This window comes from Schistocerca gregaria, chromosome 8, assembly GCF_023897955.1.
Source record: "Schistocerca gregaria isolate iqSchGreg1 chromosome 8, iqSchGreg1.2, whole genome shotgun sequence".
Lineage (NCBI taxonomy): Eukaryota > Metazoa > Arthropoda > Insecta > Orthoptera > Acrididae > Schistocerca > Schistocerca gregaria.
The window spans coordinates 203,476,921-203,493,102 of NC_064927.1; the positions used below are offsets into that span (position 1 = coordinate 203,476,921).

Below are 16,182 nucleotides of genomic sequence, written 5' to 3' on the forward strand. Positions count from 1 at the left end.
CTGTATCACAGAAAGAAATCCATAGTGGGTACAAATAAATGTACGAGGGTCATTCAATAATTAGAGAGTTAAATTGGTCTCGGGAAAAGCTGTTAGTAGGACAAGTTTGGTACTTTCATGGCTTTAAGTCGGCACCACTGGGATGAGCCCTGATCAGCTGATGTATGAATATTATTTTGTTTATAACCTCAAAAATTAATTACAAGATGGCGAGTCCGCATGAAACATCCACATTAGTTGCAAAATGTTCTATTATTTGTTTTTTTTACTTGCTGAAGGCGAGGAACTATTGAAAATATACTGTAGTATTTCTAAAGTTTATGGTGAAGGTTGTATCAATCGTGCAATTTTTGACAAGTGGGTAGAGCAGTTCAAAAATTGTCATGACTCAGTGACTGATGACCACCGTTCTGGCCAAACAATTGCAGTTTCAACTCCCTCACTTGAAAGTCGAATTGATGAAATTATTCGTGCTGACCGCCATGTGACTGTGGAAATGATAGTTTATAAGGTTCAAAGTTAGTACTGCTACTGTTCATAACATTATCTGTAACAATCTGAAGCACCACAAAACATGTGCAAGATGAGTCTCAAAGGTGTTGACGCAGCTACACAAGGAAACGAGGTTGAGAATGAGCACAGAGCTAAAAGAACATTGTGAAACAGGTGAGCACTTCCTCAACAAAATTTTAACTTGTGATGAAACTTGGGCTCACTATTATGAGCCAGAATCAAAAACACAAAGCATGGAATGGAAGTACACCAATTCGCCTGTCAAGACAAAATTCAAAACCCAAGAATCAACAGGAAAAGTCATGTAGACTGTGTTTTGGGGTGCTGAAGGTCCAGTTTTTTGTGATTATCCCAAAGAGCAGCGTACAATGAACATCCAGTACTACTCGGATTTGCTTTGAAATAAAGTGAAGCCAGTCATGAGAGAGACGACATGGATCTCAGAGAAGAGGTGTGGTTCTCCAGCAAGACAATGTGTGTCTTCATATTGCTCAGCTAACCCATAAAACCATCGACAAAATGGGATGAGAAGTACTGCCTCGTCCCCCTTACAGTCCTGATGTAGCCCCTAGTGGTTTCCACTTGTTTGGTGCACTGAAGGAGGCATTCTGTGGCAAGAGGTTCTAGGACAACTAAGATGTGGAAAAGTTTGTGGGAGATTGGTTTAGACATCAAGATAGAGAGTTCTTTGCAGCTGGAGTAAAAAAGCTTGTAGCCTGTTGGAACAAGTGCATAAATGTTCGAGCGGATTATGTTGAAAGGTAGGAAAAGTATTGATTTGTAAAAGTAGATGCTTTTTTCTCTAGACCAATTTGACTCTTTAATTATTGAATGACCCTTGTATGAATGGTTATGCAGATATCTTAATATGTTGTTTAATTTGTTAACATACTCTTTAAAGTTAATGTGACTTACCAAACGAAAGTGCTGGCAGGTTGATAGATACACAAACATACACACAAAATTCAAGCTTTCACAACCAACAGTTTCTTCATCAGGAAAGAGGGAAGGAGAGGGAAAGGCGAAAGGGTGTAGGTTTTAAGGGAGAGGGTAAGGAGTCATTCCAATCCCGGGAGTGGAAAGACTTACCTTAGGGGGAAAAAAAAGACATCTGCTTGTGACTGTGTCTGTGCGGAAGGATAAGTGTGTACCTGTCCTTTTTTTCCCTCCTAAGGTAAGTCTTTCCGCTCCCGGAATTGGAATGACTCCTTACCCTCTCCCTTAAAACCCACATCCTTTCGTCTTTCCCTCTCCTTCCCTCTTTCCAGATGAAGCAACCGTTGGTTGCAAAAGCTTGAATTTTGTGTGTATGTTTGTGTTTGTTTGTGTGTCTATCAACCTGCCAGCGCTCTTGTTTGGTAAGTCACATCATCTTTGCTTTTAGATATATTTTTCCCACGTGGAATGTTTCCCTCTATTATATTCTTTAATTAAGTTCATTGAAATGTTGTTATAACCACTAGAATTTTTTGATTTTAAAGATTTTATGGTGGGTCTTACTTTTACTGATGTAGTAAGGGTCATAATCATGTTACTTAAGTTATTTGTAATGACTGCTCTGAGATATTTCATGGCAGCATCTACTGAACCTGACAATCCCATCTTTTCAGTAACAGTTATGAAATGCTTGCTGAAAAGTTTTGTAATGCTGCACACATCTGTTACCATTGCAGCAATTTACTCTTAATGCTATCTGCTGCACCTGTTGTTTTGTTCTACCAGTTTTCTTCACTACATCCCATATTGTCCTTGTTTTGTAACATTATGTGATTTTATCTTGTAATGAGCTATAGAATCTACGTATGAGCTGTTTCTGACTGATGTTACAGTTTCCCTTTTGTTTTACTACATATTATTACTCCTTGAGCAATCCATGATTTCTTTGTAGATTTTGGTCTAATCTGGGTTAGTATTGGGGAAACATATTCAAATGAGGTAAGGACTTTGTTAATCAGTATTGTATTTTTCCTTCATGCAATGAGCACTGTATTTCACTCCAGTTCATGTCTTTGAAGAGTGTTCTAAAATAAAAAGCATTTCATGGTGAAAGCATTTCATGGTGAGACAGGCCATTGACTTAAATTTATGACAAACCCAAGTGAATGTAGCTACTACTCCTTTCTTCATTTCTGATCTACTGTTTGGCCATGGTAACTTGACAATTTCGCTAGTGCTGCCAGAACCGGAGGGAAATTGGCACTACTTGAAATATATTCATTTGTCTCCAAGTGCTGCCAACATCAAGGTGGCCCTAGACGTGAAGTATTATGAAAGGCTTTTGTCCACTAACAAGTAACTTCCATGACCACTTGCTGAGGTGTTTACATTAGAATAAAAATTTACACAAGTTTACTTTTTCTGGTCACTAGAGCAAATTTATTTCAGGAACTTGGTACACGTACTTGTTGCAGAAGTGTAGTTATCCTTAAAAATCACTGAAGTCACCACTGTTGTTGCATTATTATTAATGAATAAAAGTCGTGACAAAACAAACACACACACACACACACACGTTAAAGGAGTCATATATTGATGTTACTACGAAACAATATCCAATTACCGAAAACCAGAGGAGTTACTTAGATTGAAAACTTTGAGATGTCGTATGCAAATTTCAAACATCTCATGTCTATTTTATAATCAAATGTTCACCAACGAGAAACAAAAATGTGGTACAGTATTTCACCAAGAGACGGTGTTTTAATTACTCTTCGATTTTTGCAAGCGTTTTTTATTACATTGTATCACAAATGTAATGTATTTATGTTTTCGGTAACATTAAAAACTCAGCTAAAATTTAAAGACACTGTGTTCTGTCATTCTACTGTCCCTTTTCGAGAAACAAACTGATGTGTAAATTTTTTCATACTTCCTTTACTGGTGGTGCAAATTGTGTGTGTTTAGGGGTTCCAATTGTATGTTTGTTTCAGCTTATCTGTCTTTATGTGATTTTCCTTTTTGGCACTGGTATTTTTGCATCAGTACTGAACACAGACAACTTCTGTAAGTCTGAGAAAACTTCCTTGAAATGACAAATTCAATAAGTACTTGCAGCATGATGCAAGAAACTAGAATGAATTTTTATGCTGCAACAGAGTTTGTGCTCATTTGAAACTTCCTGACAAACTAAACCTGTGTGCTGGACCGAGACTCGGAACCTGGGAACCCTTTCTGGCACACAGTATTAGTTTGTTGGAAAGTTTCATATGCAAGAAACTGTTTTTCACTAACTTGTTTGCAAACTTCTTGAAATTGATGCAACTAGTGGACATGGATGGATGGAAGGAGGGAGCATTCGCAGATATGGTGGTTTCTAATATTTCAATCAAATCTATGATACTATGGTTAATGCACAGTACCACAGCAGGAAGTTTGACAGAATGTTTAATAAATATGATTTGAGGATTATGATGTTAGAATGATTGCGAGACAGGCAAATAAACTGCAATGACTCAATGAGGAAGGCTGGACTGTTATCAGTAATATAGGAAAACAAATCAGCCATGAAAATGTATGTTGTGGATAAAACTGCTGAGAGCAGAGGCTGCAAAGTTGTCCGTTTACTGTCCCACAACTATGATCTAAATCCAGGAGAATTGGCATGTGCCAAAATAAAACAATTTCAGGAAGAAAAATGTCACTAATAATATGTCTAAGGAAGAAGTATTGCAGATGGCCATTGACGACGTTATCATCAATACAGTACCACGCCCTCAAGCAATGGTGGTGGTGGTGGTTTTGCCGGTGGTGGCGGTGGCGATGATGATGATGATGATGATGATGATGATGATGATGATGATGATCTTGAATCAAACACAAATAGCAGTGACCTTTAATGAACAGCATTTTGGGAGTTCTTTCAGGCACATTTCATTACACTTTGTAAACATTACTGCTGTAATGTGTTTCATAAACGCAATGTCCTAAGAGACTCCAAAAATATGTTTTTGACTTTCATTGTCATAAGTTGTACATTCATCTACTTTCATTTTTCATTATTTTTGATAAATAAATAACATAAAAGTTGTTGACAAATTAGATGCTTTCCGATCTGATGGAAGTGTCACTTAAGCGAGCAGTATTTCTGTGAGTGCTGCCTCTGACTTCGTGTTAAGCACAAAATGTGGGTAGTTGTGCCAGCACTGCTATAAACAGCTGACAGTACCTTCCCATCAACACTCCTCTCCCCACTGCAGCCGTAATGTAGGAGCACAGCCAGTGCACTAATCATCAACTTATGGGCAAACAGTACTAAAGTGAGATGCTAATCTAAATCTTGTAACATGTAACACATCTGTACCAGTGGTCACGTAGTATTCAAGGAGGCAGATTGTCATCTGGATTTGATGATTAATTCATCAATGCATATAAGTATTTCATTGATTTTACTACTTAATTTTTGAATATTGTAATGCAATTAAGATAGCTGGCATTTCATATTGACTGAGATAAAAGTGGGTGGAAATAAAATTTTTTGCTGATTGCCAATTTTCTGCTAATAGCCGAGACAGTTTACCTTTCCCTTTTGTGTTGTGATGAAGGCTGTGCATAGTGTAACTCCATCTACTAACAGAATCTACAAGAATAGCACCTATATGTGACTCTGAGTGTGGCATAAGCAGTCGTCCCGACTCCAGATTAACTCTTCTGACTGTGGAGCTCAAATGTGGTTTATCGTGATGTCTCAGAACGGACACAAACTGAACATTGCTACGTTTTGATGTTGATACAATCTTTACCAGGTCACATTCTATATTGTATCCAGGATCTCCACCAGTACTGTTGACCCGCCCACCTGCTATAATAACAGTATCTTTCTTGGTGAAGTCATTACAAAGTAATCCTAAACTTCTCTCAACTTCCTTGATCAGCACCAGGTTTCAAAAATATTGGTGACTTGGTATTCTGATCTTAGTTTAACCTGAAAAAGTTGGTCTACGCCTCTAGCATGGGAACTACCAAACACTGACACTTATTTCTCTATAGTGACTTTCTATATTCTTACTTTTCAGTTTACTGCTGAATGTTTTTTTGTACCCTTTCTGTACATTCTGGTACCTGAAGCTCATAAGTCCTCTACTGAAGTAACAGATCAGTCTCATTTTTCACATTCACAACAAAGCTGAATGAAAGCTTATTCCATCTATTACTGTTTCCACATCTCAGCTCTTTTTACCCTTTTCCCTTCTAAACTTGTCCAGATCTTGCTGAATTCAGCCTGAAGGGCAGCAATTTTCTCCTCAAGTTCCACTATCTTCCTACCTCTACTACATATCCTACAAAACTACTGAAGAGTCTCATTCACTTCCCCAGTTGCTGTGCTAGTGCAGGCACCCGAATGTAAGAAAACAAGAACATCCATCACACCAAGTCCCAGAGCTAACAATTCTACGGCAAGTCAGGCACTTTTCACTCATGGTAAAAATAATATTTTGGTAAGAATAAGTCATTAAGTAACTGATAAAAAGAAAATGTGTTTACAAAAACTTGACTCTTAAGCAGTTCTATCTACACAATCTACTAATGCAAGGTTTCTGAATCAAACAACTTAAATTGTTTGCTACATTTCAGAAGTGAATAATGAAGGGATATGCTCTGCTTAAATTTCTGCAAAGAAAAAAAAAAAAAAGAATTATACAAAATTCTCTAAGTTTTCTGCACCTAAATGTAAACAAAAATATCATTATTGCCTGACTTAATGATCTTTTTACATTCTTTTAGAATAATATGAAAAATAAAACTGAAATCTTTATCAGTAAGCTTGAAAAGAACACTAACACACATATTTAATCTATAGTAAATTAACTGTTATAATCTTAATAACTTATATTTATAAGAGTGTGAAAATTCCATGTAGATAATATATTTGATATTCTCAATGTAGGAAAAGATAGATAGCTACTTACCGTAAATATGACCCACAGTATCCATCAGAAAAAGAAAGAGAATCACACACTATTCATTCACACACACATGACTTGCAGCTCCAGCAGCGAGGACCAAAATGCATTCGCATTGTCGGAGTTGGTGGTCATGTGTGCATGAGATGTCCTTGCTTGTGTGAATGAATGACATGTTTTTCTCTTTGTTTTTCTGGTGAAGGATGTGGCTGGAAACTTATGTGTAAGTATCTTGTAATTGTGCCTGTCTGCAACTTAATGTGTCATATTTACAGTAAGTAGTAATCTATATTTTCCTACATTGTTAATGTTCCAACTTGGAGTGTTTGATATCTGATATTCATTCTTTCCTACAGAGCCTTGAAACATGATATGGAACGATGGTTAAAACTTGCTTTGGAATGGGATCCAAAGAAACGTGGTAGAGGACCAGGTGATAAAGTTATCATCTTTGATATGCTTGACGAAATTCTCAGTAAGAAGGTGAGTTTCTTCTTTACTTAGTGACGACTTGTATCATAAAAAGGAGGAGATTGTGAATGAATGATGGCATAAATAAATATTACCCTAGAGAAGGGAGCCAAGAAGTTATATTTACCAATTGTCAGGTGAGAATATGAGGACAAACGGAAGATTTCTGGTCCTAGCACAGAAATGGCATTGATGTCACAGATGCAGTTGGATAATGTCCTTGAGAATCTCAAATATTTTGGCAGGTGAATACACTGTCTTTTTAAAGGCACAAATATGGCAAGAGATTGCTCTGAATGATTACATTTTTACTTTTAAAATGATTCAGTGTTTATTGGGAATTGTTTAAAATGATACCTGGCTGTATTGCAGTAAGATGTTAATACGTTTGATAACTAATGAAAAGCCCAAGTTTCACAAGAATAGTTTAGTTTACAGTTTTTTAAAATAGTCAATTAGCGTGTGTTTATTTCAAACAAATCAACTGGAGTACTCCATTATAGTAAAAATTCTTTACTGGAAATATATCCACAGTTGCCGAAAGTTAATAACAAGTCTGCCTCTTCATTTTTAACAGTTAAGAAACGGGCAGGTGAATTCAAACTGATACACACAAGGGATATTACAAAACTAAGTCATAAATGAAAACATTTAGAAAATGTGTGTTATGTCATTGGCTTAGCAAGAGTTTGTGTGTGAAGTATCTGATGCTATAGATGTATCAAAAAAATGAATGTGGTATATCATGCACGATTTACTATAAGAAAGTTTTGTGCAAAATGGGTGAAACTTGTATTGAGTGCCGATAGAAGGCAAGTAACAATTTGTCCATTTTATTTGGACTGTTGAGCTCCGTGGCCGTGGATAATGATATTTCACTGAAAAAATACGGCAACCAGCCACTTTTTAATGCGATTTTTATTTACGCCAATATGCATTTTGGGTTTGCACCCATCTTCAGCTGGCAAATTACATGGATCTTCAGTTATCACAGTAGTACAATCTCGACAGCAGTTTGGATGCTGCAGCAGGCCTGTGCAAAAGCAACGACTCCAATCACTTAGTTCAATTTTGCGACTTTAAAGACACACACTATCAGCTGTAGGCAAGTAGGCAAGTAAAAATTAATTTTTCAACAATGGGTTGATACTTTTAAAATTATAATCCAACTGATTTTGCATGCAAGTTTGTTTCTGTGGGTGAGAGAGAGGTCCATCACATCACACCAAAAGCAAAATGGTGATCAGACCAGTATATCTTATCAGCATCATCTGGAAGTGAGGCCCTTTTAATAAATTTGCCACCCAATGTAATTTATGCCATATACGAGAGAAAGGCACAAAAATTATTGCAATTGTGCAGCAAGTATCTCATTTATTTGTATCTTATTCTTATTGATGCTAGATGTGAAAAAATAACATTATGTGAATAAATTCAGTTTAGGAAAGTTTTCTTGAATATTAAACTTTGCTGATGACATCTTCCTGCTCTTATATAGCAAAAACAAAGATTCCAAGACTTACCAAGCGGGAAAGCGCCAGAAGACAGGCACAATAAAATAACACACAAACACACACACAAAATTTCTAGATTTCGCAACCAACGATTGCAACCGTTGGTTGCGAAATCTAGAAATTTTGTGTGTGTGTTTGTGTTATTTTATTGTGCCTGTCTACCGGCGCTTTCCCGCTTGGTAAGTCTTGGAATCTTTGTTTTTAATATATTTTTCCCATGTGGAAGTTTCTTTCTATTTTATTTGCTCTTATGTAGCTTCAGACATGCATGTGAAACTACAGTATTACAGATAATGTTCTTATGGATATAGCGTCTGGCAACTAAGCTTTTTCTATCTTGTCATATTGTTCCCTTAATGTATCCTCTTATTATTTTTTGGAAACTATCTTAAAGTTCTCAAATGGTGTTCTTTGATCATTTACGCAAATTATCCAGTGTGTCGTCTTTACGGTGAGTAGCAATCCATCCTTTTCGTAATATTGTTGATATTCGTGCCTAGGCATTCCATTGTTTGTTATATACTTCTTATTCTTGTTATATACGTAATTTTCTGCAAATCTGTTTTCGAATCTCTCATGCCATCTGTGGGCTGTTGAAAAATTGATCTTATAGTATTATCAGTGTGCAAATGCCCTGGGGAAAATGTGGGGGAAAAAACCGGGAATTTTTCATTATATTGGTTTTTTGTCAAAGTTCTGTGATTTTTAACTGGTGGGAACTGAAACTCTAACAAAGAATTCAACTTTGGCTCACTACTGCAGAATAAAACTGCATCAGTAAAACATAAACAAGAGAATAACATCAAAATAAAAATTTAGTTGCAAAGAAAATGCACTATTTACAACAACAAAACACAGCACACATACAAGCCTTTGCCAATAGCGAAATGTGTGAAAGGCTTTAGGATGAAGAGTGCAATACTTCCTAACACAAACTACTTTTGGTGAGAGTGACATCACATCTGTTTATATTTCTAAGAGGTCGCGAGAAAATATTGTGAATGGTTGTTTGAGAAGCGTTACTTTCAAAGTAGCATTCCTTTTATGAGAGACAAATTATGTTATATGTGAGAGTGTGTGATGAATTTTGGAAATTGTGTGGTGTGTGACTCTTTGATGTGTGACTCTTTCAAAACTTAACACTTTAAGGAGCAGCCACTTAGAAAAATTTCAGGCCTAAAAGACCAGCCATTTAAGCCATCATTTAAAATTTTATGGGCATATTCGAATTTGATGTACGTTAAAGGGCAATATGCGCTAAAAATGACCAAGCTTCAAGGCTAGTTTTTCATATTTTTTTTAAGTTCTTTCATAAATTCAAAACTGTGCAATATTGATGGCAAAAAGTATAATTATCCTTTCAAAATAGAAGTGTAAGGTGAGTTATTTGAGCAATTTCATGCGTAATCGGCTTTTCTATGGAAAGGTCAAAGTGCTAGACAGAACATGTATTCAGTCAGTTACACAAGAAATGTTCTGTACACAGCAGTGAAAATTACAATCATATTTGTCTGAAATATTCAAATGCTGCAATTTAAGTAGTGCTCTTAGGATCCTGCCTAACCACACACTGGGGGAAGGAAAAAAAAAAAAATAAAATATGATGACTTGTATATTATGTGAAATTTCAGCTTTTCTTAGTGAAAAATATCAACATTTCGCAAAGAAAAAATACATATTATTGCGCCATATATTCCCAAATTTATAGTTCACTGCCAGGCCACACGGAGTGCTACTATGGTTTCTGTTTGCATGTTGTAATGTGCTGTATTCGGTGAATTCGTATTTATACTTTTGTAGTACCAAAACATTCAGTTAACATGTTGCCACACATTAAAGATGTTTCCAAAATCGTGGCCAAACAGTAGCTTTTTATGGAATGAATTTGTGTCATGCACATAACACTTACAATGTATTATTATACGGTGTTACTAAAATGTGGTTCGCAGTAGTGACTTAATTCATGTCCATTGCTACAGAAGTGACTCAGCATTAGCAATGTTTGGAGGAAGATGACCCTTTCATAGTATTGTTTAATTCTTTAATGAAACCTGTTTATTAACACATTTAATTACTGTGATTTGTTGCTAACACAAGTGATTTACAACAAAAATTTGTAAAGTTATATTTAATATAAAATACCACACCTAATATCCACATCTTTGTGTCCACAGATTGTGCAGTTGTTTGTAGTGCCATTGTATTTGCACTGCAGTTATGTGGTAGACAGTTCAACAGCACTCTCAACATTACAAGTGTGGCTTGAACGAGATACTGCATTAGCTGTGAATGATCAGGAGTTGCTTTTACCATCAGGCAAACCACCTGAGCCAGATGCTGGGGCCATGCAGTGCTGGAATCAGAAGTGTATTGAGGTACTGATCACTTGCTCTTTGTATACTTTTCTGGTTGGTTGCTATTAGTTTTTGAATGGCCTGATGCATATACAGCTCTTTGTGTTACAATTTTAGGATTTCATTAGAGTTATGTTCAGCATTCATGGGGTTACTTTTGATATAATAGAATGCTGCCGGTAATATTAAGTCCTTAATTATTGTCATTTCTCATCTGTAAGTGCAACATGAGTCATAGGAAACTGCAGAAGGTAGTTGTAGAGCCAATCAAGTTCTTTACAAGCAAATGTGTAATGAGGATTGATAATAACAAGTTCATTCTATTCATTTTTAAAGCAGCATGAAAACAAAGATTATATGGTATTGCAAACAGTAAATTTTATTTTGTTTGATATGGTATCGATTGGTTAAAAGTTTTCCTCTAATTTTGAGATGGGGATTCCTATTATTATCCAGAATGAATCTTACAGTCATTAATACTGTGTATTTACCTAAGGACATAAGTAAAATTTTTATGAACTATCTAAAAAATTAATTAATTAGGCGTTTTCTGGAATCAATAAGAATGCCAGTTTGCAACATAAATTGATCAGCTCAGAGATTTGGCCATTCTCTCCAAAAAGAAGTCTTTGACATGTTTACCCCGCCACTAATGCAATTCCTGTAATACTTCATTACCCCTAGAAAGTAAGTGACTGCTAAAGCACATTACCAAGTGAGGTGGAGCAGTTTGTGCACTGGAAACACATTTGGGAGGACAACGATTCAAATTCCAATCTGGCCGTGGAGATTTAAGATTTCCATGACTTCTCTCAATCATTTAAGGCAAATGTTGGGATGATCCCTCTGAAAAAGGCATGGCTAATATCCTTTCCCATACTTTCCTAAACCCCCCCATGAACCATGGGCCTTGCCGTTGATTATAGATAGATTATATAATGGTAAGACAGAGATTTAGGTTTTAATTTGTAAGACATTTCCAGGGGCAGATGTGGACTCTGACAACAATCTATTGGTTATGAACCGTAGATTAAAACTGAAGAAACTGCAAAAAGGTGGGAATTTAAGGAGATGGGACCTGGATAAACTGACCAAACCAGAGTTTGTAGAGAGTTTCAGGGAGAGCATAAGGGAACAATTGACAGGAATGGGGGAAAGAAATACAGTAGAAGAAGAATGGGTAGCTTTGAGGGATGAAGTAGTGAAGGCAGCAGAGGATCAAGGAGGTAAAAAGACAAGGGCTAGTAGAAGTCCTTGGGTAACAGAAGAAATATTAAATTTTATTGATGAAAGGAGAAAACATAAAAACGCAGTAAATGAAGCAGGCAAAAAGGAATACAAACGTCTCAAAAATGAGATCGACAGGAAGTGCAAAATGGCTAAGAAGGCTGGCTAGAGGATAAATGTAAGGATGTGGAGGCTTATCTCACTAGGGGCAAGATGATACTGCCTACAGGAAAATTAAAGAGACCTTTGGAGAAAAGAGAACCACTTTTATGAATATCAAGAGCTCAGATGGAAATCCAGTTCTAAGCAAAGAAGGGAAAGCAGAAAGGTGGAAGGAGTATATGGAGGGTCTATACAAGGCGATGTACGTGAGGACAATATTATGGAAATGGAAGAGGATGTTAGATGAAGATGAAATGGGAGATATGATACTGCGTGAAGAGTTTGACAGAGCACTGAAAGACCTGAGTCGAAACAAGGCCCCGGGAGTAGACAACATTCCATTAGAACTACTGACGGGCTTGGGGAGCCAGTCCTGACACAAAACTACCATCTGGTGAGCAAGATGTATGATACAGGTGTAATACCCTTAGACTTCAAGAAGAATACAATAATTCCAATACCAAAGAAAGCAGGTGTTGACAAATGTGAAAATTACCGAACAATCAGTTTAATAAGCCACAGCTGCAAAATACTAATGTGAATTCTTTACAGACAAATGGAAAAACTGGTAGAAGCCGACCTCAGGGAAGATCAGTTTGGATTCTGTAGAAAGGTTGGAACACATTGTAGGGAAGCAGCCTACTCACGTCGTATAAAATTCATATCAGACTTTCCATTGTGTGCCAGCCAGTCCGCTGTAACTAGCTCTGACATCATAAATGTTGCGCAATACTTTAAAAATCAAGTAAATAACCTGAAATGTTGCTAGCATGTCAGGAGTAATACTATATCATTAAGTGTTGAATATCAGTTCAATAACTTTAACCACTTTCGAAATTTAGATGTTTTTCTGTAAAAATAATTGGCGCAGCAGAAAAGAGCTAGAAACTTAAAAATTCATATTTAGATTCCGTTTACACAATAATTTAGTAGAAACAGTGTTCTGGATCCCACAAATTAAAATTTTAGTTGAAATTCATAATTTTCTGGTTTTTGTCTTAAATACTAAGAAAGCAAGATAGATTAAGTAGGTGAATAAATAAAACTAGGAAAGCTAGGATGTTTAAAGTTAAGTAGAAGGGAGATCTGCTATATTCATAAAGATGTGAGAAGTATCAACTAAATAACTATAAAACTATAGCGATAGCCTATCTGCAAAGGGCAAGTTCAGAGCTCGTCTACTGCGTGTAGTGTAATTAAATTAATTCTCTCGCCCAAAATATTGTACTTGGCCACGTCAGACTTTTATTATGATTACTTACCTGTGTGCTGATTGCACATTTAAATTGAGAGCTTCAATGGCCATCAGCAAAGGAAGCAATGATTTATTTAATAACTTGAAGTGGTGCATTACTAGCCCAGCGGCTAGTCGGGAGAGCCGATTTAATCAGGCGTTCCCTTAGCCATTCGCACCGCGGCTTTATATATAAGAATGCTGCGCGAGAGAGGAAAGGCCCCAGTTCTCTCCAGACGCTGATCAGCGCACCATCTGTACCGGGAGTCGCATCGCATCGGTATCATTGCTATAAACAGCCTCGTATGCCATAATAAGTTACTCGGGATACGCCTAACCATGAAATCATTTTTGAGTGAAGTGTTAATTCTGGGATGACTTTAATTATCTATATTCAGTTTGTGTATGTCATATTTTCACGTGCCACCGCGGGACAGACATTCTACCATTATTTAGCGTGGTGTTTGATGAACATTATCATCAAATTATAGCGAGCATTCACTTAAACATTTAATTGGAACAGTTATAGTTGCGTCAGCACATTAGACTCTGAACTGCTCTGGTAGTTGGATTGTGTGGATTCTTTTTGGTTTGTGACTTTCAGAATATAGTGAACATTTTTGGAAGAATCGTTTTTGATTATGAATCTCAGACAATCTCCTAATTCCTCAGAGCTGTAAACTGTCTATAAGTGTATTTCTCAGTTGAAATGGGCACTAGGAATTCTAATTACAGGCTTCACGTTTTGTTAATCACTTTCTGGTTGCCAATATTGTAGTTAGAGAGCCAGTGTTGAGAACGGCAAACAATATCATTAAATAAATCATAGGAACATTTAATAACAACAAAATTCCACCCACCGCTCCACACATGGTGCATCGTTGGGAGAGACATTTCCACATTACATTTCATTCAACAATTATTTCCACCCGCCGCCCCACATATGGTGCATCGGCCGGGAAGGACACTCCACGTCATTCATTTATTTCTAACAATAAATTTCCACCCGCCGCCCCACATATGGTGCATCGGCCGGGAAAGACATTCCACATTCGTTTATTTCTAACAACAAAATTCCACCCGCCGCCCCACATATGGTGCATCGGCCGGGAAGGACACTCCATATCATTAATTTATTTCTAACAATAAATTTCCACCCGCTGCCCCACAACGTGAGGCAATACTGACCTTACAACTTACTTTAGAAGAAAGGTTAAGGAAAGCAAACCTACATATCTAGCATTTGTAGACTTAGAGAAAGCTTTTGACAATGTTGACTGGAATACTCTCTTTCAAATTCTAAAGCTGGCAGGGGTAAAATACAGGGAGCGAAAAGCTATTTACAATTTGTACAGAAACCAGGTGGCAGTTATAAGAGTCGAGGGACATGAAAGGGAAGCAGCGGTTGGAAGGAAGTGAGACAGGGTTGTAGCCTATCCCCGATGTTATTCAATTTGTATATTGAGCAAGCAGTAAAGGAAACAAAAGAAAAATTCTGAGTAGGTATTAAAATCCACGGAGAAGAAATAAAAACTTTGAGGTTCTCCGATGACATTGTAAGAGACAGCATAGGGCTTGAAAGAGCAGTTGGATGGAATGGACAGTGTCTTGAAAGGAGGATATAAGATGAACATCAACAAAAGCAAAATGAGGATAATGGAATGTAGTCTAATTAAGTCGGGTGATGCTGAGGGAATTGGATTATTAAATGAGACACTTAAAGTAGTAAAGGAGATTTGCTATTTGGGGAGCAAAATAACTGATGATGGTCGGAGTAGAGAGGATATAAAATGTAGACTGGCAATGGCAAGGAAAGCGTTTCTGAAGAAGAGAAATTTGTTAAAATCGAGTATAGATTTAAGTGTCAGGAAGTCTTTTCTGAAGGTATTTGTGTGGAGTGTAGCCATGTATGGAAGTGAAACATGGACGATAAATAGTTTGGACAAGAAGTGAATAGAAGGTTTTGAAATGTGGTGCTACTGAAGAATGCTGAAGATTAGATGGGTAGATCACATAACTAATGAGGAGGTATTGAATAGAATTGGGGAGAAGGAGTTTGCGGCACAACTTGACAAGAAGAAGGGACCGTTTTTAAGTAATTGTATCTACAAAAGAAAAAAGTCAGGATATCAATATTTCCTCTCCAAAGGGTTCTTTCCATTCAGGAATCAACTTGCCATGGGGAATGTTATGTCAATTGTGTAGTATGAACCCTGTGAAGGATGATTTTATATTTCTGTCACTAAAAATTTTCCAAAATGGAAATAAAACCCCAGAAATACAATCCCACTCACCCTTGGATACAGAGTCTGTGAGGTTCATTCAGATGAAAGAGACTTCTTAGTTCATGGAAGACAACACTAGGAAAATTCTAAGCACAGAGCCATGACCATTAATGCGTAAGTATGAGTCTACATCAGATTTTTATGTCCAAAACTGTGGTTGTTCAGCTGCAACACTCCAGTGATAATAATGAAAGACAGAAATTACACACAGATGTATCAAAGACATATTAAAAGACTGTTCTGAGCATCAGAGTAAAAACTACAATGATACCTCTCTCCTTGCCCCCCCCCCCCCCGTCCCCCAGTTACCTGTAGCGAACCTTTCCAGTAGTTAAATCCACACTAATAGTTATTGATGTTTCTTATTCCATTGAATAAGATAATTTTTCTATTTCTTAATATCGATGAACTGTTATCACAGGCATGTGTGTGCCAACACTCTATTGAGCAATAGCTTAACTCATTCTTTGTCCCCAGCTCCCTCTCCTTTTCTCCCACATCCTCCCTCTTTTCACTTCCTTC

At 36.9% G+C, this 16,182-nt stretch overlaps 1 protein-coding gene across 5 annotated transcripts in view; it reads left to right on the plus strand.

Annotated features, from left to right (window-relative positions):
* Positions 1-16,182, plus strand: part of LOC126285416 (inhibitor of nuclear factor kappa-B kinase subunit alpha-like) — a 166,347-nt gene that overhangs the window by 84,443 nt on the left and 65,722 nt on the right. For all 5 annotated transcript variants that reach the window (XM_049984780.1, XM_049984778.1, XM_049984779.1 and 2 more), the window contains 2 exons: positions 6,770-6,896; positions 10,573-10,773. In XM_049984780.1, the coding sequence (XP_049840737.1) occupies positions 6,770-6,896; positions 10,573-10,773 (328 nt within the window). The remainder of the gene's footprint in view (positions 1-6,769; positions 6,897-10,572; positions 10,774-16,182) is intronic.